A 22,602-nucleotide genomic window follows, 5' to 3' on the forward strand; every position below is an offset into this window, starting at 1 on the left:
TCTTTCAACTTAAAGCAGGCTTTGGATTGGATGTTAGACCAAAGTTCATCTAGATTGGGGTTTCCTTCAGATGCAACTTGGTGGGTGCCATGAAGGCTCTATCTTGTGTAGACAAAATTGCAGCAGCCCCACTAGATATAAGCATCTACTACAGTAAGACAACCGACTCAAACACTACAAGAAACTTTCCAATTTAATTAGAACTGGAACTAGAGGCAACCAACTCAGTAACCAAGACCTACTAATCGACTAACGAAGAAACGAAGTCTTCCAAAGACAAAGATTAGTTTGCAAATTGCAATCACTCAAGATTACTGATAACAATTTGACAACATCGTAAACTTTGACAAAAAAGCTAAATAAAGAGATCAATTAAGCTAGTTCAAATATTCCAACACCACTAATCAAGGTATTTACCCATTTCATTAATGCACCGATAAGACCACAGCAGGAACATACAATTATTCAGGGGCAATGTGTCCCATAGTTCCCTGGACTCAACTTGCAATCTGGTAATTTTGTATCCACCGAAGAAAGCTTCCAAGTTTCATCCAGATGGATGTTTCCGGGCTTTAAATCAGGGTGAACAATTTTACCATTGCAATGCTCATGCAGGTACTCCAGGCCATGCGCTGTATCAAAAGAAATTCTTTTCTAGTAGGTCAGTCCAGGCCTTTTTCTCCAGGTTTGAGGTCTATGACAGGCACAAATAGATACTTTACAATTACTGAAAGGTCATTCATATCACTCCAGATCATGCCCAATCATTACTAGCAAAAACAACAAATATCTCTCAATTCCACCTCAGTGACCAATAATACCTTGTCAAACAATTTTATGACAAACAAATAATGGTTACTGGTATTCAAGATACACATTCACTATTTCCATTCTATGCTGAGTATCTTTCCAGCAAATAATTCAAATTTACTGCATACCGTAAGAATGAATATTGTGACGAAATTCTTCACAAACTGAACCAGCCACACAGAATAGATGCTACTACAAAAATCCCATTTACAGAAAACTTTTATCACAAACTTCTTTGCTGCATTCAGAAACAAAGATTAGTTTTTGCGTCTAACAATTTGGATGTTGCTGCACAAAATTGGGAATCCTCCTCTAAAGCCATTAGAAAAGATAATTAAGTTGTCCACAGGACAGTTACTGAACATGAATTGAACCGTTGTAAAACAGATCTCTTACATAAAACTTCAACGCAAGTCTTGTCATTCAATGTTTGTCACTGAGAAATAAAATAAAATAAATTAAAATTAAGACTTGCTCTTAATTTTCTCACAATTCAATTTGAACAAACGTTATCTAAGACGTAGTTTGAAGTTAAAAATTTTTCCCTGATTTAAAAAATTAGTCTTGATCACTTCAGCCAATTCCTTTCATATAAAATTCATCATAACTATTTCCATTTGTTTCAATACCTAATAAATTGTCTCTATCAAGTCTGAGCTGACGTCAAATCTTCACACTCTGCAATACAAATTCCACTCCTCCCCCGTTCCACCAAAAATGAACAAGAATTAAAAAACCAAAATTGATAGATATGCTAGACTAGAAAAAGTATCTTAGTACCATTCTGATGTGCCAGTAAGACTTTTTCTTTTTCTTAGTTTTATTGCAGATGGTGACCCAATAGCAGCTGTGCAATAAAAACCTATTCTTTAGTTATTATTGCAACTCAGGAAAAACCAACTATTAATATTAAAGAATCCAATAATCAAGCCTATTGTCAATAAACAACTAAACAACACATGGATTTGTTTAAAAAAAAGGACGGAGAGTTTCTTGGATGAACTATTCAAGGTTACTGCAAAAGAACGATATTTTTGCTACACTTCTACTGAATGTCTGTATAATTTAGTACAGCAATGACAATTAAACGGGAAGTGATCAGAACACTTTTTTTGGATCATACTTAAAAAGTTTGGGTTTACTCAAATGCAGTTAAAACAAATCAATAACTTAAAAGTTTGGGTTTACTCAAACGCAATTAAAACAAATCAATAACCATGCCTATTTACGGGACCTCAAACTGTGAATCCAAAGCAAGAAACTGGTCTAGAAAGTTTTTACACTTTCGAACTGGCTGCACTTTTGGCACCATTTAGGAATTAAAATAAAAGTAACAATTTTATCTTTGAAAAAGTTTTCTCGAAATTACAGAAATGCAGCTTAAAACTTCTCTAGAAATTCAAAGTCTCAAACTATATTTGCATATGCCATTTCATTTCTTATTTCCAATAAAATCAAATATTAGTTATCCGAAGTAAAATTGACAGGCAAGCTAAATTACGGACACACATGAATAATGAACAAAATGAACCTGTACAAGTTACCATTTAAGTGATATGCCACACTGAGGTTCTCCATGGAAAGATCAACAAGAAGTCTCTCAGAAGAAGTGGTACAAGTCCAATTAACAGCAGCAGATTTCTTTGATCTGCCACACTTGTCAATTGAACTTCCCTAAGCAATGCGGCTTCTCCACCAAACTAAAGACCTTGGAGGTGTTTCACAAAATATGACCAAGAGATCTCCTCTAAGGCTCAGTTGCATCAAAGATGATAAGTGACAACAGGATCCAATTCGAACCTAAATAATGTTAGTTCCAGCAAATTAAAGTTCAAAGGCCAAAATAAATGGCAGGACCAACATGTTGCAACTAATGTGAAGGTCCTCTTCGTTCCCCATCTATGAACTTCTTGCTATCGGGATCAATCTTCAGCATCAACATTAGCACAGAAGGATTGTTCTGATTCTCAGCAGATAAATCAAGTAAAATGGAAAAGGTATGTGCATCCAGCGAGAATCCTCTATGAACCATTTCTTCATGATAGACCATCGCATCATGATAATGACCTCCCTTAAGGAGTCCTCGCAGTATAACATTGTACGTAAAATCATTTGGCAGGCAACCCTTCCCCTCCATCTTTTTAACAAGCTCTTTAGCTTCGATGAGCAGACCTTCTGCAAGCAGGCCAGCAATCATGGTGTTGTATGTTTTGACATCAGGGTCCAATCCTTTAAGGAAGAGATTTTTGAAAAGATGTCGGGCACTATCGAGCCTCGTGCATTTACACAACCCATCAAGCATGATAGTGTACATTTCCATGTGAAGATCTGTTCCATCGGCTTCCATTGCATGGAATAACTGCAATGCTTCGTCAACATGTCCAGTCTTGCATAATCCATCCAACACCACACAGTAAGTATGAAAATCAGGCTTCATGCCAGAAGCTTGCATCTCCTTGAAAATTTCACGTGCACTAAGATACCTTCCTGAACTAAATAACCCCTGCAAGACAGTGGTATAAACAACAATATTAGGTGTTAAACCTTTATGCTGAATCTCTCGAAAGAGATTCATGGCTGCTTCCGCTTTCTTGGTCTTGAAATAGGCATTTATCAGAATACCATAGCTATGGAGATCGGGTGTAAGGCTGCTAGCAACCATGGTATTGAAAACTCTCCTTGCGTCATCCATTCGGCTCTGTAAACAGTACCCATCCATTAAGGAATTGTAAGTGACCAGATCGGGATCTTGACCTTGCTGGATCATGTTCTGGACTAGCTCTTCAGCATCTTCTATATGCCCTTCCTTACACAGTGCATCCACCACTATATTGAAAGTAAAAACATCTGGAACAATTTTATAAACCATCATCTCAGCAAAGAGCTTGTCAACGTCCTTCCATCTGCTTAAGTTGCACAGACCTTGAATCAAACAACTGTAAGTGATAACATTTGGTGGAATGCCCTTTTCAATCATCTCCTGCAAGAGGGCAAGAGCTTCAACAACCATTTTATCCTTGCACAAGCCGTCAATGATTGTACTGTACACATAAACGTTGGGCTTACATCTTCTTCTTTTTTCCATGACTCTTAGGAATTCAATGGCCATTTGAATGTTCCCCACCTTACAGAGCCCATCTATCACAATCAGAAACATAACTTCATCAGGCTCGCAAAGTTTTTCGCATATTATCTTCTTAAACAATTCTTGTCCCTGGGGGAACCTATGTTCTCGAAAGAGTCCTTTGAGTAGAGTATTAAAGGTGACTACATTAGGGACAAGACCACGCTTCAAGAAAGCAGCCAACACAGGAAACCCCAAATCCACTCGACCCAAGAGGCAGTAACAGTTAATCACAACATTGAGGGTGGCCTCACGAACAGGAATGCCCTTGACCCACATATCTCTAAAAAGGGAAATAGCAGATACATAATGATTCTTCATCTTAACAATACGGTCCAGCAATTGATTGAACTGAATAACACAAGGCAGAGGCCTCATCCGGACCATCTGCCGATACAAGCTCAGACCATCATCAAGACTGTCGACATTATTAATATCATTCCTCAATCCCGGTTGAAATTTCAGAGCTTTTCCAGAAGAACTCTTAACTTTGCCACTAATAGCAGAATAAAAAGCTAATTGGGGTTTAGGGTTTCGGAATGCAGAGAGAAATGAAGCAAGAGTAGTACACCTAGCAGTAGCAGTGGTACCTACTGAAGCCGCTGCTTCCTGAGACTGAGCAATGGAAAGAATTATGGCAGAAGAAGCTCTTCTCCGCATCGCCATTATCTTCTGCTTCTACAGCTCAAGAATTCATCACGTGTTAAGTGTTTAACGGCTTTGCAATTGGTAAAATTAGTTTCACCAAGACGAATCATCCCCTCTGATTTGCTTGCTTGCTTTCTTTCTTTTTACTTTTTTATTTTTCTCTCCTGTGTAGCTTTTCAAATTTTCATGGGTGAAATCTATGAATCAGACTAGTATTTATAGTTTTTGCAAAGTGGAACGAAAATTGTTTTTGTGCTTTATCAGGAATAAAAAATTATAAATTTAAATACTTCACTTGTATCCTACATTTGTGTTACACAATTTTGCGATAAATGTAAAAGTCTAATGGGGGATGATTAGTCTGGGGTGATAAAGTAGAATAAATTATAAATAAAAAATTTACTTATTAAAAAAAATATAAAAGTTCGACCAACCATGTAGTCACGGTTTGAGAAAGTAATATGCTTACAAAATATATTATTGTTGTTAGAGTTGAATTTGTCTATAAGGGAAGATTTGTAACTTGTGCATCTTTACCACACAAATACACATGGACCCAAGTTAGCAACCATTATAATTGCAATTTTATTTAAACAATCCAAATATTGATTTAAAGGATATAAGGTTGGTAATTGAGAGAAAGTATTACAAAATTTTTGTTGAGGGTAGAAAGTACAATTAAAGCTTTTTTTTTTTTGGTTGATTGTAACACGAAATAAGTAAAAACCCAAATGCTCATTTTCAATACAATGTGTCACCTAATAAAAAAAAGAAATTTGTTAGTTGACATACTTAATAAATCATATGCCTTTTTTTGGGTCCTATTTTGGTATCATTCTTTATCTTATATCGCATGCACATTGTTAAGAAAAAAAAACAAGAGAACAGAACAGTGCAGAAACTTCACCAACAAATTTCACAAAGATAGGGAGATTTGTTGATGATTCTTGAGGCGTATACAAACACTATTCTTAAGGTGTTTATTGCTTTCAATACACTTAATAGTTTGCTTATGGGTTAAAGCAATATACCTCTAGGATACAGTAAGAATGAAAAGCTTTTGACAGCAAAACCAAAAGATCTTTTACTAAAAAAGGATCAAAATAGTTAAGTTAGTTTGTTTTATTAAAAACTTGTCATTTATATAGGAAAGACAATCCAAAAGATATCAAAACTAAAAAGCCACAATTTCCTCACTTCAATAATCATCAAGAGGCTGCTTTATTTTCCTTTAATGGAAAAAAAATACCAAAATTGTTTTCTCACTATAATGATTATCAAGAGGTTGTAATTAGTATCCTTCAATGAAAAAAAAATGTCAAAACCATTTCATCACTATAATGGTCATCAAGAGTACATTAAGTTTTTTTTTGTCCAATATTCTGAATTTAACAAACTTTATTTTCATTTCAATTCACAAACTATTCCAACAATCCCCCCTTTGTTTGCGAATGAAATAAATAAACTAATAGACATAAAACACCATGCATAAAGATAAGTATCGTTAGATTGGATACGGGGCAGAATGACCGTCCCTGAACGGTCCCCTCACAAACACAACCGTGAGGACTAGAAATAACCACGTCAGGAAAGCTAAAAAATGATAGGTGCTTCAAAAAAAAATTGCACTAGCCCAAACGGTAACAGACGGAGTAAACGGAAGAGTTGAAATTTTGAAAGTTGAAAATTTGAAATAGCCGCACAAAACAAAATCGACCGAAAAGGGTGCTCTCCGAGTCCCTAATAGCAGAAGCAAACGACTGAACCAAGGAAGCAAACGACTGGAGAGTGGTTGCCCGACTGAACTATTTGCTAACAAAGGAAGCAAATAGAGAGGAAATTGAAGCAAACTTGGTTGAAAGTGAAGGTCGTGAAGCAAACTATTATGAAGCAATCTGAAGGTCGTGAAGCAAAGTATTATAAAGCAAACTATGAGAAGCAAACAGAAAGCAAAGTGAAGGTAGAAGCAAACAGAGAAAATTCATCATCTGACGAACTTGGTTCAGTCATGCAACTTAATAGCAGAAGTAACTGCGCTCTCCGAGTTCGGTGAAACATAAAGCGTATTAGCATACCAAGGTAATGTGACTAAACCATCGTTTTCAACTGTGGCCAATCATTTGTCACCCAATGCACATCGGTTTAGGGTTTAGGGATGAAATTAGAATCACTAAAAACATAATATTGGTTGTGAAGAATAGTAAATTTGTACCATATGTGTGTGCGTGTGAGCATTCAGCTTTTCAGTGATGGACTATAATAAGATAATAGTTATCCGAAAACCCAGGGGTATGTATTGAAGTAAAACATCAAGCGGAATTGGGAAAAGATGAGAGAAACAAAGTCACATGTAACAAGTGAATGAATGTACATCTTGTTATAAATAAGTTACAGGTTATAGCCACCATATTACAATTGGTATGAATCATTGTGCATCTAGTAGTTGGTCCATGCTCATTATACAATCTTAGTTTGCCCTTCTCCGGACCATGTAGTGTGTATAAAATAAAGTATAGAGTTGAATGAGGTGAAACAGAAAAAAAAAGGCAAATAGATGTGAATAACAAATGGGTGTATCTAGTGTTGTAAATAAATTACATGATGTAAGAAATATATTACAATGAGTAGAAAATACTTGTTTGGCCCTCAAAATGTAGAAATAGTGTAAAATGCTGAGTTGGCTTAGACTTATATAATTAACGAATGACATAAGGTCCAGTGAGTTAAGGAACCTAGAATCTAAATATAATCACCAGAGTGGATGTACATACAGTTAAAAAAGACTTACATCGTGTGACCAACATATTATAGCCCGTATAACTTAGTGTACATGGAGTTGTATTTGTACATAAATAATTCCGTTGTCTTAGAATCAAAGTAAAGTGATGTGAATCATTAATCATATTCATAAGCATAATAATAGGATTTGGTATACGAGTAATATGTGATTTATAACACATTATGAATAGTAATATACATTTATGATGTTGTTTATGTACATACTATTCATGAAGTATTGCAAATTAGGGTATTTGATGCATAATTGGTAGGAGCAGAAGTAATGGATTGCAGCAAATTGACAGAAAATAGGACCCTTGAATTAGGAATAGAGTTGAACGGTGAATATTTTAGTTCAAATATGCCTCTAAAATGGATTTTAGTGTACGCAAAGACTATTTAAATAAAAACAAAGATGGAGTGACCATGTCTAGGAGATATAGTTGCTGCAAGAAAGGTGTGAAGCGCAAGTATGAAGGTGATGTGATGCCAAAGAGGGCACGAGCGCCGACGAAAATAGGGTGTGGAGCTAAAATGGTTATCGTATTGTTTAGAGGGACAATGAAGTACCGTGTGCATAACCTTGTCTTTAAGTATAACCATGAATTGCATATTGAAACTGGATCACGACCTTGTGTAGTTGTTTAAACATTTTAATCGAGTGGTTGATGATAAGAGACATAATGAACTCATTGCAGAATATGAAATAAAGCAAAAACTGTCCATGATTGGGTTGAGGCAAACACCTATATTTGTGCATGCAGCAGAGACTTATTCACTAACAGTATTTGATGCATTCCAAAATGAATATGGCGAGTCAACAACTATGATTATATTAAGACAACAAGATGCAGGGATGTTTGTGGAGTTTGCGGTCATGAGATATGATGGAGGACCTGAAAGAATAGTGGTATTCAATCGGAATGATCTAAATGTACGCTGTAGTTGCAAAAAATATGAGAATGAAAGAATTTTGTATAGGCACGCATTGAAGGTGTTTGATACCGTGGGCATAAAGACAATTCCTTCTGAATATGTTAAGAGGTGATGGCCATGGCTTTAGCTTTTATTTAAATGTTTCTAACGGTATAATTAATTACATGGATGTTACATTATGTGATAATTTTGTTATGCCTGACATACCTATTTGGTCTGTCTTATACAATGTAGGAGCCATTCAAAACTCGTAGACGCATTCAAGGAGCCAATCAGTGAATGACCTTTCAAATGCCGTTGCTTCCGAAATCGAAAAAAATTAAATGCTATGCATATATTTAGTTGAAAAAATAAAGATGTTGTTGTTCGTATCGTAAAACTACTTTTCTGATTATTGTATTGGTGGACACCTGAACGCTTCAATGCATGTATATTATGTAGTTAACGAATACTCGCTTCTATGACATATTATTTTGTATTATCCGAAAGTTCACCGTTTGGTTAATCAGGAGCCTCCTGCGACAGTCCCTACAGAATGGATGCACCCAAATTTTCTATTTTTTTCAAACATAACTTCGTCAGAGATATCTTAATGGTTTGATATATAATTTTTTTCATAATGTCTAGTCCAATTTAGCTTTTGAAGTGAGCAATATAGACACTGGTAATGATTTATTAACAGTTGAATAGTTATATTATGTAATGTAGGAGGAGCGTGCGACAATTTCAACACGCTATGATATTAATGCATATCATGTATTTTCACCATCACCACGGGTGACAAACTTTTATCGTTATATCACATATTTACGTAGTATTGTTAATTGGATATCTTGGACATCGTATATTATTAACCGTATGTTCCATTATGTGTATTTAGTTCCGATTATCCATTCACTAAGTTGACCTCATTTATTGATGTTAGTACTTCTCTGTTGAAGATATTGTTCAGCTTCAATCGCTTCCCTATTATCAGTTTCTTTTAATTTACAATGTTGAAATGAATTAGTGCATCTTGACTGTAACTGAGTAGATTTTTTTTTATTTTCATACATTAGTTATCTTGAACGAGATTTGCGGTGTTTTTCGAAGAACATTTATTATTGGACCTCCATATCAGCCTGATTGGGAATGCTGCATATCTACGTTACAAGCAGTTAATAAGCTATTACAAGTTATTCATGTGTCTGGACAGGCACCTTCAATGTTTTACTCTATTCAAACTTAGACAAGTGGGTTACAATTGTAATCATATCCAATATTAGTAGTCATTAATTGTTCTGTAATGGGTTGTATAAAATTGTTAAGAAATTATAAAGTTGATCGAAAATTAACATTTTTACAATACTATTGAACGTGCTTCTTTATGATTATGATATTTTTCATAGAATACCATAACAAATGACTGTTGTGATATATGCGTTCATGATATGTTGTAATATATGCGCTCGTGATATACCACAAAATGGTCCTGCTTGCTTCAACAAAAAAAAGGTATGCGTTCGTAATAAAAGTAATATTTAGAAGCAAATATTTTGTAAAGAAAGTTGTTGTATTAAAAGAGTAGGTGTCCTAAAATCTAAAGTTAAATTTTGGACGGAGTTACCACGTAATTGTAAACATTCACCAAACATTCAACTTAATTGGCTTCAACGTTTGGGGTAATGGTCATGGTAAAAGGTCAATTTAGAAACAAATAACAACTATAATTACTCAGTTTGCATTAAAAAGTAGTCATGGACTTTTTTATAACAAATCATGGCCATTCATTCATAGCCACTCTATTTTCTCGAGTGGTAATATGCGGCGTTAGAAGATGTAAACTAGCAACTAATATTGGTTGTGAAAATGAGTACGTATGAAATTCCAGTCGATTTTGTTGTTAAAGATACAGAAATGCCAGTGTAACTAAGGCCGCATATGTTTTGATCTCTACTATGATAATAATGCAAATAAATTTTATAGAGCTATGTTTGTTAGTTGACATGTTCAGGTAGATGTTGTATAACAATGCACGTGTACTAACTTTATATGTGCTCTGTGTAACAAATTTTGAACTACGAAAGCTATTCTTGGGTCTAAACGTGAAATGTATGGACCTCATACTGGGTCCAAATTTATATGTGGTCTGCTATATGGACTCCATACTTTATATGTGTTCTGTTGTATGGATCACACTGTAACTGCTAAAATAACTATTTTGTAACAGTTTTCAAACACACTGTGACTTTTTAATAACTATTTTGTAACAACCTACAAACACACTGTAACATGCAATCATCAAATATGGAGTTTTGTATTAATTTTCAATCTCTAACTTCCCAATTAAGTATTTTGTAACAGTTTTCAATAACATTCAACTTTTCAATAACTATTTTGTAACAACTTACAAACACTTTGTAACCAACAGTCTTCAAATATGGAGTTTTGTATTAATTTTCGAACTGTAACATCCCAGATAACTATTTTGTAATAGTTTTCGAACACACTGTAACTTTCTAATAATTATTTTGTAACAACCTACAAACACACTGTCAACAAATAGTCAAATACGGAGTTTTATATTAATTTTTAATCTGTAACTTCTCAAATAATTTTTTTGGTAACAGTTTTCAAACACACTGTAACTTTTCAATAACTATTTTGTAACAGTTTTTAAACACAATGTAATTAACAATTTTTCAAACACACTGTAACTTACCAATTGGCTTAACATGACATTAGGCTTATCTGGATGTAACTTGAATAAAGTCACACTTAATTATTATACTCAATTCAGTTTGTCAGGTCCGCTTCATATGCATCTGATATTGATGTGTTATGACAGTATGCCTACTAACAGTAATGTTATACAACTCATTTAACTCAACTTGCAGTTACATGACGACATCACCAATCCATAAATGAGCCACATGCTCTCCAGAATGGAATACAATACACGCATATACAATAGTACATCTAAGTGAAAGTTATAAATTTAACATTTGTACTGTTGGCGTAGGTTCTATAACTGTAAGTTCTATGGCAATAAATAAAATGGTCACCGCGAAAATTGAATTTTCGTTTATTTATAATATGATTATCCAAAAGATCACTACATTTATGTATTTACATGCATGTGATTTAATTCAAGATAACTTATTTGTTCAATGTAATATTGGGATTGGTTTCATATATTAACTGTAACTATATGTAGTTACAAGTTGATAGACTTATCAATAACCCATAATGTTGACAATAATATGCAGTAATTACGTCAAATCAAACAATAAATTTCGTTAACCATGGAACATGCCCATTTACACCGATATCGGCATGCCCGCTGTTCATCTTCATCCCTACCAAATCAGGGGGTAGTTCAGTACACCACGCACCATATTATTCTCTTCCGGATCATGTCGTCCAACCTTTAACATCAAATTAAACCAATCATTTCAATAGCAATGCCACGTAATACATACACCAATACTTTTTATATGAAATAAGGTAAACAATAAATAACATGTTACCAACTTTCCTTTTTCATAAGCCCCAAGATTCTTAATCTCCAATGTATCCCTTTCAGAGATCAGAGCATTTGTCCATTTAAACTGGAGTTTTACACAGACAATTGCACTTCAGTTCCATTATGCTTTCCCCATTTATTCTTAATGCATTACAAAGTACTAACATAAATAATATATCACTTTCAAATCTTAGTAACAATAGTTATGAAAACTTGTAACTTATTTTTCACACTCTGTTTGTCAAATTTAACAATAGGTTAATTATTCTGTCTCACTAATTCCACTTACAATTTACTCTCATTCATTTATCAAGTTTGATAGGATTAACTTCTTCTTCTATTTCTTGTCATACTCTATAAATATGAGTTAATATAACAATCAAGAGGTACCAATTTCACAGTTATATTCACGAAATTTTACAAAGCAGTTTTTATATTGTAATTGCTAACTCACTATATGTTACAGTTATTCAACTTCATGTCCACGCACACTAGCAAAGTAAACTTGTAACCTTTTTCCACATTGAGTGTGCCAAGTTAAAAACTATGTTATTCATTCTGCCTACCCTGTTCAGATTGTCGTCTGTTGCCCTAACTATTAAGTTTCAAACAATTAACCTCTTCTTCTATTTATCCTGTGATTATGCAAATACGAGTTAATTAACAAATAATAGGTAGCAATTTTACAGTATGCTCACGCAATATTACATATCAGTTCTTCTACTGTAACTGTTGACTAACTGCATGTAACAGTTATTCAACATGGTGTCCAACCCCACTAGCTAAAAAAACTTATAACTTTTTTCTCTGCAATGCATCTACCAATCTGAGTGTCATGTTATTTTATTCCGCATAATAATTTTAGTCCGCGTCATTATTTATTCATGTGAAATGTCTCTTATATAACATGCTGTAAGAGGCATTTTTAAGGAAATTATCTTTGTAATGCTTTTTCTTTCACTTTGTATGTTGCCATGAATAATATGTACAAACCACACATAAAGTATAATCTGCACGCAGGCACTGCTAATCAACAAAATCTATAAGAAATTCATGAAAACAACTAGTAAACTTGTTATATTATTACCCAAGCAATTTTCCATCCCATTCACACGATTTTACAAACACTTGGCACACTAAATTTTCCTCACCTATCCTCCCCTATGTTGGCCACCAAAATACCTACATTCTTCTATTCGAGACTAGTGAACAGTCCGTTCCACCAAAACCATTAAAAATCAATTGACCTATTCATTCACAACATTGTCCAACAATAACAACTACTCACATCGCTCCATGACCTTGTCAAATTTCGAAAGTTATGTGATACCATTATTGTTTTGTTACCTGGATGTTTCCAGCTTTATCTCTTCTCCGGATGCGAAACTCTGCTCTTCTGTCACTACTTCTTCCTTTTTCTTGCTATAATATACCTTAGTGCAATTATATTTTCCCTGCTTTCCCTTATACCTAGTCTGCCTTCAACCACTTTCTTATTTTGCCTCTAACCACTTTCTTGTATTCTTTGTTTGCTTCCATTTTCTGGTGTTATGGATGAATGAAAATTGGCAATTATTGTGGAGGGAAAGCAAATGAACTTTTTGTTTGATGATTCATTTGAGCGGGATTTTGTGAAACGGAGCTAATGCTTCATGACGAGGTCCGTCAAAAGCGTCAAATTTTTTTTCCATTACTATTTTATGTGACGTCATTTTTTTACCTTTCCAAAACTAGTCGACGTGATTATTTCTAGTCCTCACGGTTGTGTTTCTGATGACCGTCCCTGCCCCGTATCCCGTTAGATTAAACTTTTCTTTTTAGTGTTAGTATATCACTTTGAACTAATCAAATCATGGTTATTTTTAAAACAATAAACCAAGATTTATAAATTAGCCTAGAAATACCACGCACATGGCATTTAAACATTTGATCAATTCACAAAAATTTAGCACTATTAACGGCCATGTGCTCCATCATAGTTTCATGATCATTTACAAAAGTAAATCATACATTTGCTAGAAGTGGCACCACTTCTATGATCATATAGGTGAAAACACTTTCAAACTTTATGTAACAAAGTACTTCGAACGCAATTACATTTCAATAAAAATATAACTAATCATATATTCAACCTCCCATTTTACATACTAGAGGGATGACTTTGTATACAAAGTACTAGTGTTCTCAATCATAAGGTGAACGAATTTATATGTGGAGTTTTTTCAGGTAAATTTTAAAGCACTGCTGCTTTTCATTTTGAGGTAATGCCTTCGGCTTACATGACAACATTTTTCAACTATCTTTTTATATTTCCAATTACATATTTATCTCATATGCATTTGATTATAAAAAATACTACAACAATTATTTCAAATATTACTATATTTAAACACATTTTTCAAGCCTATGATTAGGCTGGGAAATATAGACAACTAGCATGACGATTATTTGAGCTTAAAAAAAATATGATACTTGATGCCTGCATGTTTCCTGCGCCTTATCAATTGAAGATACTCAGCCATCTTGGAAAGTTAAGAATTCAGAAATATGGCAACTGCCTCCAAAAATGGTTAAACAGATCTAGTTGCCAGAATGCCAAACATTCTTAGTATACAGGTAGTCAAATTGTTATTCAATCCTCTAAAGAAGAAGAGAAGCAATAGCTCCTGCAAATATGGGGAAAAACTCGGGGGTTTCAAGGACAACCAGACAATCACCTTTAGATTGAAACTCAAACCCTCCAAGACATTCCCAGGAGAAACCAGTGAACTTCATGACACATTTATGACCCTTGCCTCCTTTAAACATAAGAAAATAAAGAAAATAAATAAACCACTGAAATGCATCAAGATTTCTAGAACTCTTCTCATTATAAGGGGGACACCCAAACTTGCAGGATGAATATCATTCATCACAATCACACACAACTATATGCCTTTCCATGGTCAAAGACAAACTATAACTGACAGCAATACAAAAAAGGAAGGATCAAGCAGCATTGCGAATATAAACAATAGACATGCAAATGTCCTGGACAAGTGATCATTCAGTAAATTAGTTTTAACTAGTGGATGCATATTTACGAGCAGAAATGCCGAAGTTCTTCAAAAAAGCATTGCAAATCCATTCCAGCTCAGATTTAGATGAACATGATCCAACAACCAACCAAATACAATCCAATTCACAAATGCCTTGGACCGGTATCTCAGGACTTAAAGCAGGCTGTGGATTGGATGTTAGACCAAAGTTCATCTAGATTGGGGTTTCCTTCAGATGCAACTTGGTGGGTGCCATGAAGGCTCTATCTTGTGTAGACAAAATTGCAGCAGCCCCACTAGATATAAGCATCTACTACAGTAAGACAACCGACTCAAACACTACAAGAAACTTTCCAATTTAATTAGAACTGGAACTAGAGGCAACCAACTCAGTAACCAAGACCTACTAATCGACTAACGAAGAAACGAAGTCTTCCAAAGACAAAGATTAGTTTGCAAATTGCAATCACTCAAGATTACTGATAACAATTTGACAACATCGTAAACTTTGACAAAAAAGCTAAATAAAGAGATCAATTAAGCTAGTTCAAATATTCCAACACCACTAATCAAGGTATTTACCCATTTCATTAATGCACCGATAAGACCACAGCAGGAACATACAATTATTCAGGGGCAATGTGTCCCATAGTTCCCTGGACTCAACTTGCAATCTGGTAATTTTGTATCCACCGAAGAAAGCTTCCAAGTTTCATCCAGATGGATGTTTCCGGGCTTTAAATCAGGGTGAACAATTTTACCATTGCAATGCTCATGCAGGTACTCCAGGCCATGCGCTGTATCAAAAGAAATTCTTTTCTAGTAGGTCAGTCCAGGCCTTTTTCTCCAGGTTTGAGGTCTATGACAGGCACAAATAGATACTTTACAATTACTGAAAGGTCATTCATATCACTCCAGATCATGCCCAATCATTACTAGCAAAAACAACAAATATCTCTCAATTCCACCTCAGTGACCAATAATACCTTGTCAAACAATTTTATGACAAACAAATAATGGTTACTGGTATTCAAGATACACATTCACTATTTCCATTCTATGCTGAGTATCTTTCCAGCAAATAATTCAAATTTACTGCATACCGTAAGAATGAATATTGTGACGAAATTCTTCACAAACTGAACCAGCCACACAGAATAGATGCTACTACAAAAATCCCATTTACAGAAAACTTTTATCACAAACTTCTTTGCTGCATTCAGAAACAAAGATTAGTTTTTGCGTCTAACAATTTGGATGTTGCTGCACAAAATTGGGAATCCTCCTCTAAAGCCATTAGAAAAGATAATTAAGTTGTCCACAGGACAGTTACTGAACATGAATTGAACCGTTGTAAAACAGATCTCTTACATAAAACTTCAACGCAAGTCTTGTCATTCAATGTTTGTCACTGAGAAATAAAATAAAATAAATTAAAATTAAGACTTGCTCTTAATTTTCTCACAATTCAATTTGAACAAACGTTATCTAAGACGTAGTTTGAAGTTAAAAATTTTTCCCTGATTTAAAAAATTAGTCTTGATCACTTCAGCCAATTCCTTTCATATAAAATTCATCATAACTATTTCCATTTGTTTCAATACCTAATAAATTGTCTCTATCAAGTCTGAGCTGACGTCAAATCTTCACACTCTGCAATACAAATTCCACTCCTCCCCCGTTCCACCAAAAATGAACAAGAATTAAAAAACCAAAATTGATAGATATGCTAGACTAGAAAAAGTATCTTAGTACCATTCTGATGTGCCAGTAAGACTTTTTCTTTTTCTTAGTTTTATTGCAGATGGTGACCCAATAGCAGCTGTGCAATAAAAACCTATTCTTTAGTTATTATTGCAACTCAGGAAAAACCAACTATTAATATTAAAGAATCCAATAATCAAGCCTATTGTCAATAAACAACTAAACAACACATGGATTTGTTTAAAAAAAAGGACGGAGAGTTTCTTGGATGAACTATTCAAGGTTACTGCAAAAGAACGATATTTTTGCTACACTTCTACTGAATGTCTGTATAATTTAGTACAGCAATGACAATTAAACGGGAAGTGATCAGAACACTTTTTTTGGATCATACTTAAAAAGTTTGGGTTTACTCAAATGCAGTTAAAACAAATCAATAACTTAAAAGTTTGGGTTTACTCAAACGCAATTAAAACAAATCAATAACCATGCCTATTTACGGGACCTCAAACTGTGAATCCAAAGCAAGAAACTGGTCTAGAAAGTTTTTACACTTTCGAACTGGCTGCACTTTTGGCACCATTTAGGAATTAAAATAAAAGTAACAATTTTATCTTTGAAAAAGTTTTCTCGAAATTACAGAAATGCAGCTTAAAACTTCTCTAGAAATTCAAAGTCTCAAACTATATTTGCATATGCCATTTCATTTCTTATTTCCAATAAAATCAAATATTAGTTATCCGAAGTAAAATTGACAGGCAAGCTAAATTACGGACACACATGAATAATGAACAAAATGAACCTGTACAAGTTACCATTTAAGTGATATGCCACACTGAGGTTCTCCATGGAAAGATCAACAAGAAGTCTCTCAGAAGAAGTGGTACAAGTCCAATTAACAGCAGCAGATTTCTTTGATCTGCCACACTTGTCAATTGAACTTCCCTAAGCAATGCGGCTTCTCCACCAAACTAAAGACCTTGGAGGTGTTTCACAAAATATGACCAAGAGATCTCCTCTAAGGCTCAGTTGCATCAAAGATGATAAGTGACAACAGGATCCAATTCGAACCTAAATAATGTTAGTTCCAGCAAATTAAAGTTCAAAGGCCAAAATAAATGGCAGGACTAACATGTTGCAACTAATGTGAAGGTCCTCTTCGTTCCCCATCTATGAACTTCTTGCTATCGGGATCAATCTTCAGCATCAACATTAGCACAGAAGGATTGTTCTGATTCTCAGCAGATAAATCAAGTAAAATGGAAAAGGTATGTGCATCCAGCGAGAATCCTCTATGAACCATTTCTTCATGATAGACCATCGCATCATCATAATGACCTCCCTTAAGGAGTCCTCGCAGTATAACATTGTATGTAAAATCATTTGGCAGGCAACCCTTCCCCTCCATCTTTTTAACAAGCTCTTTGGCTTCGATGAGCAGACCTTCTGAAAGCAGACCAGCAATCATGGTGTTGTATGTTCTAACATCAAGATCCAATCCTTTAAGGGAGAGATTGTTGAAAAGTTCTCGAGCACTATTGAGCCTCCTGCTTTTGCACAACCCATCAAGCATGATATTGTACATTCCAATGTGAAAATTTGTTCCATCAGCTTCCATTGCATGGAATAACTGCAATGCTTCGTCGACATGTCCAGTCTTGCATAATCCATCCAACACCACACAGTAAGTATGAAAATCAGGCTTCATGCCAGAAGCTTGCATCTCGTTGAAAATTCTCGTGCACTAAGATACCTTCCTGAACAAAATAACCCCTGCAAGACAGTGGTATAAACAACAATATTAGGTGTTAAACCTTTATGCTGAATCTCTCGAAAGAGATTCATGGCTGCTTCCGCTTTCTTGCTCTTGAAATAGGCATTTATCAGAATACCATAGCTATGGAGATCAGGTGTAAGGCCGCTAGCAACCATGGTATTGAAAACTCTCCTTGCGTCATCTATTCGCCTCTGTAAACAGTACCCATCCATTAAGGAACAGTATGTGACCAGATTGGGATTTTGACCTTGCTGGATCAAGATCTGGACTACATCTTCAGCATCTTCTATATGCACTTCCTTACACAGTGCATCCACCACTATAGTGAAAGTAATAACATTTGGAATAATTTTATAAACCTTCATCTCAGAAAAGATCTTGCGAACATCCTCCCATCTGCTTAAGTTGCACAGACCTTGAATCAAACAACTGTAAGTGACAACATTTGGGGGAATGCCCTTTTCAATCATCTCCTGCAAGAGGGCAAGAGCTTCATCAACCATTTTATCCTTGCACAAGCTGTCAATGATTGTACTGTACACATTAACGTTGGGCTTACATCTTCTTCTTTTTTCCATGACTCTTAGGAATTCAATAGCCATTTGAATGTTCCCCACCTTACAGAGCCCATCTATCACAATCAGAAACATAACTTCATCAGGCTCGCAAAGTTTTTCGCATATTATCTTCTTAAACAATTCTTGTCCCTGGGGGAACCTATGTTCTCGAAAGAGTCCTTTGAGTAGAGTATTAAAGGTGACTACATTAGGGACAAGACCACGCTTCAAGAAAGCAGCCAACACAGGAAACCCCAAATCCACTCGACCCAAGAGGCAGTAACAGTTAATCACAACATTGAGGGTGGCCTCACGAACAGGAATGCCCTTGACACACATATCTCTAAAAAGGGAAATAGCAGATACATAATGATTCTTCATCTTAACAATACGGTCCAACAATTGATTGAACTGAATAACACAAGGCAGAGGCCTCATCCGGACCATCTGCCGGTACAAGCTCAGAGCATCATGAAGACTGTCGACATTATTAATATCATTCCTCAATCCAGGTTGAAACTTCAGAGATTTTCCAGAATAACTCTTAACTTTGCCACTACTAGCAGAATAAAAAGCTAATTGGGGTTTAGGGTTTGGGAATGCAGAGAGAAATGAAGCAATAGTAGTACACCTAGCAGTAGCAGTAGTACCTACTGAAGCCGCTGCTTCCTGAGACTGAGCAATGGAAAGAATTATGGCAGAAGAAGCTCTTCTCCGCATCGCCATTATCTTCTGCTTCTACAGCTCAAGAATTAATCACGTGTTAATTGTTTAACGGCTTTGCAATTGGTAAAATTAGTTTCACCAAGACGATATCATCCCCTCTGATTTGCTTTCTTTCTTTCTTTCTTTTTACTTTTTACCTCCTGTGTAGCTTTTCAAATTTTCATGGGTGAAATCTATGAATCAGACTAGTATTTATAGTTTTTGCAAAGTGGAACGAAAATTGTTTTTGTGCTTTATCGGTAATAAAAAATGGTATAAATTTAAATACTTCGCTTGTAAAAGTCTAATGGGGGAAGATTAGATAAAGTGGAAAAAATTATAAATAAAAAATTTATTTATTAAAAAAAATATAGAAGTTCAACCAACCATTTAGTGGAGGTTTGAGGAAGTAATACTTACAAAAATATATTGTTGTTAGAGTTGAATTTGTTTGTAAGGGAGGATTTGTATTTACCACACAAATACACATCAACCCAAGCAAGCAACCATTATAATTGCAATTTCATTTAAACAATCCAAATATTGATGTAAAGGATATAGGGTTGTTAATGGAGAGAAAGTTTTACAAAATTTTCGTTGAGGACGGAAAATACAATTAAACCATTTTTTTTTGTTGGTTGTAACATGAAATAAGTAATATCCAAACATCCCATCGATTAATTTCAACAAAATGTGTCACCTAATAAAAAAGAAATTTATCAGTTGCATATTGTATAATTTACATACATACATACACACAAACATATCCACACATACTAGAGTTCTGGCTTAAATTGTTGAACCAAAATCGTTTTGCATCGTTAGATATATAACTTACATGTTTAAGAGAAAAGAGCAAAAAAGGAAAAAAAAAGGAGTATGTGGTTTTCCATTTTTGATTGTATAAAATACAGTTTCTTAGTTCAGAAAAACAAATGTAACATCTCTCTGTGTCTATCTATTGTTTTTTTTCACATTCAAAAGCAAATTACCAGTAGGTAGCCGAAAGTATTTTAACCCCATGCAGATCAATAATGATGCTTAGCAAAGTTGGCCATAAAATCTCTACTATAGCAAACTCTCCACCAGTTATGGTGTTTAAAAAAGAGGAAAAAACCTGAGGAGCCCTTAAACTATTGTCTTTGTCATCTTTTGGCCTCCCATCTAAAATTTGTTTCCGATTGATCCTTAAACAATTAAAAATGTATACTTTGAGGACTTCTGATGACTTTAACCACAAATCTGATCGGAATTAAAGGGCATTTTTGTCCGTTCATGTTTGAACCCTCGGGACCAGCAACTAAGGAGTGTAAAAAGAGATTGAAAGATGCAACTCTTCAATTCTTAAGCAAGCCAAAATCGAAGCAACGGAAATCCTTTCCAAAAATCGAGTTTTGCCCATTTGTTGAAATTTCATCTTCTTCTTTTGCAAAAGAAAGAAAATTTAGGGTTTTCTTGCACGTATAACATTGGAAGCTTTGGGAGCTGGAAGATGCCAAGATCAAATCCAATACCTCCAATGTGTGGCTGCGGATTGAGTACCATTCTGAAAACGTCATGGACTCCACGAAATCCAGGTCGAAGATATGCGGAATGTCCAGTTGTTCAGGTAATGGATAGCAGTAATTTAGTGAAGTTGTTAGTAATTGCTCAGGTAAGTTGTTAGTAATTGCTGTTTGTTATGAATTTGGGTTAGGGATGCAAGTATTGGAAATGGATAGATGAAGAAATGTGTCCGCGTTCAGTGGAGATTATACCTGGGTTGCTTCGGCGAATCAATCAAATGGAGAAACAGCTCACAAATGCTGAAGAGTCTGCACAAAAGTGGGAGTGCAAAGCAGCAAAATTGCAGACAAAAGTTCGAAGGTTGGAAATTATGATGCAACAACATGCATCAAGGGAGAGGAAGTTTGCTGCAGCTCTTGCAATCACCTATGGCTTTGTGTTAGCAGGATTTGCAGTCTGGGTGTTTGGAAATTTAGGAAATAACGATCTATTGCAATTACCCCAAAAAGATGTATTATAAGCAAAGGAATGAAGAAAGTGGAACTGGAATGTAATGTACAAATGTAGTTCATGGGTGAATGGAAAAGCATGTTTTGCTTTAATTGGACACAGAACGTATTGGAAAAGCATGTTTTGCTTTAATGATCGCATCATATTGGTTTGTTCTGTTTTTGTGAGCAATATACAATTGGAACAATGGTCCGTTTGACGTGTTCATTTTAACATGTTTAACAATGGAAAAGCTAGAATAGTGTAAAACTGGATTATGATAGAACATAGCGAAACCAAAACCTTTTTGATTAAATATCAACTGCCAACATATAATTACATCATTAATACCAAGAGTCAAGCCACTTAATTAACAAACAAAAGGTGATCCAATTGTATGACATCTACGAATAAACCACCAAAAAAACAAGTCATTTTCATACTCGACATAGCACGAGACAAGTCATGTTCTGAAAGCAAAAGTAAAAGGGCATCCAATGCCATTGACTACGCTACAAATCTAATAGTTAGTTGAAGATGAAGGCACACATCCTCTTCCTCTTCCTCTTGCACCAGCACCCTCACTTTGAGTTGGATTGACATTTCTTCTTCCTCCTGTACTAGCAACTTCATCTTGATTTGGATTCCCACTTCCTCTTCCTCTTCCACCAGCACTTTCACTTTGATTTTGAGTACCACTTCTTGTGGATCTACCTTTGCCGCATCTTCCTACAGTAAAAGGAGGCTGCTTTCCAAGATAAGCATAGTTGGAGTTTATCCTTCCCTTTTCAGCATCAGTCAATGTATTGTTTTTCTTTGTCCTGGAGGCTTGATTTTGGGGTGGTTGCCGTTGCTTTTGCTGTTGTGTTGACTGACTGAAGGGTGGTGGTTGGTGGAGATGGCTGTTGTTGTTGGTTGTTTTGTGATTGATTCTGCTGTTGGGTAGGCTGGTTAGATTGTTGTCCCTGCTCTTTATTTGCATGAGAAGATTCAGGTACACCCTGCTTTCCTCTCCTTCTCTGAAA

At 35.1% G+C, this 22,602-nt stretch overlaps 4 protein-coding genes across 5 annotated transcripts; 1 reads left to right on the forward strand and 3 right to left on the reverse strand.

The window, feature by feature from the left end:
* Positions 1 to 1,635: 1,635 nt before the first annotated feature.
* On the reverse strand, positions 1,636 to 4,636 carry LOC113778069 (putative pentatricopeptide repeat-containing protein At1g12700, mitochondrial). 2 transcript variants are annotated; one of them, XR_003469234.1, is made up of 2 exons: positions 2,355 to 4,636; positions 1,636 to 1,657 (listed from the first exon to the last, which is right to left on the reverse strand). XR_003469234.1 is itself a non-coding variant. In XM_027323329.1 (1 exon), the coding sequence occupies exon 1, from the start codon at positions 4,598 to 4,600 to the stop codon at positions 2,681 to 2,683; it is 1,920 nt and encodes a 639-aa protein (XP_027179130.1). In that variant the 5' UTR covers positions 4,601 to 4,636; the 3' UTR covers positions 1,784 to 2,680. The 2 variants fall into 2 exon arrangements, 1 of the variants encoding a protein (XP_027179130.1); XM_027323329.1 differs by lacking the exon at positions 1,636 to 1,657 and having other exon boundaries at positions 1,784 to 4,636.
* A 13,048-nt stretch (positions 4,637 to 17,684) lies between these two features.
* LOC113777010 (pentatricopeptide repeat-containing protein At3g22470, mitochondrial-like) lies at positions 17,685 to 18,251 on the reverse strand. Its single transcript, XM_027322060.1, has one exon. The coding sequence runs from the start codon at positions 18,249 to 18,251 to the stop codon at positions 17,685 to 17,687; it is 567 nt and encodes a 188-aa protein (XP_027177861.1).
* LOC113777011 (putative pentatricopeptide repeat-containing protein At1g12700, mitochondrial) lies at positions 18,248 to 19,603 on the reverse strand. Its single transcript, XM_027322061.1, has one exon. It carries the CDS (start codon positions 19,601 to 19,603, stop codon positions 18,248 to 18,250), a length of 1,356 nt encoding a protein of 451 aa, XP_027177862.1.
* Positions 19,604 to 21,074: 1,471 nt separating this feature from the next.
* On the forward strand, positions 21,075 to 21,608 carry LOC113777012. The gene is made up of 2 exons (XM_027322062.1): positions 21,075 to 21,236; positions 21,279 to 21,608. Exons 1-2 carry the CDS (start codon positions 21,075 to 21,077, stop codon positions 21,606 to 21,608), a joined length of 492 nt encoding a protein of 163 aa, XP_027177863.1.
* The last annotated feature ends 994 nt before the right edge of the window (positions 21,609 to 22,602 follow it).

Source organism: Coffea eugenioides, chromosome 7, assembly GCF_003713205.1.
Source record: "Coffea eugenioides isolate CCC68of chromosome 7, Ceug_1.0, whole genome shotgun sequence".
Classification (NCBI taxonomy): Eukaryota; Viridiplantae; Streptophyta; class Magnoliopsida; order Gentianales; family Rubiaceae; genus Coffea; species Coffea eugenioides.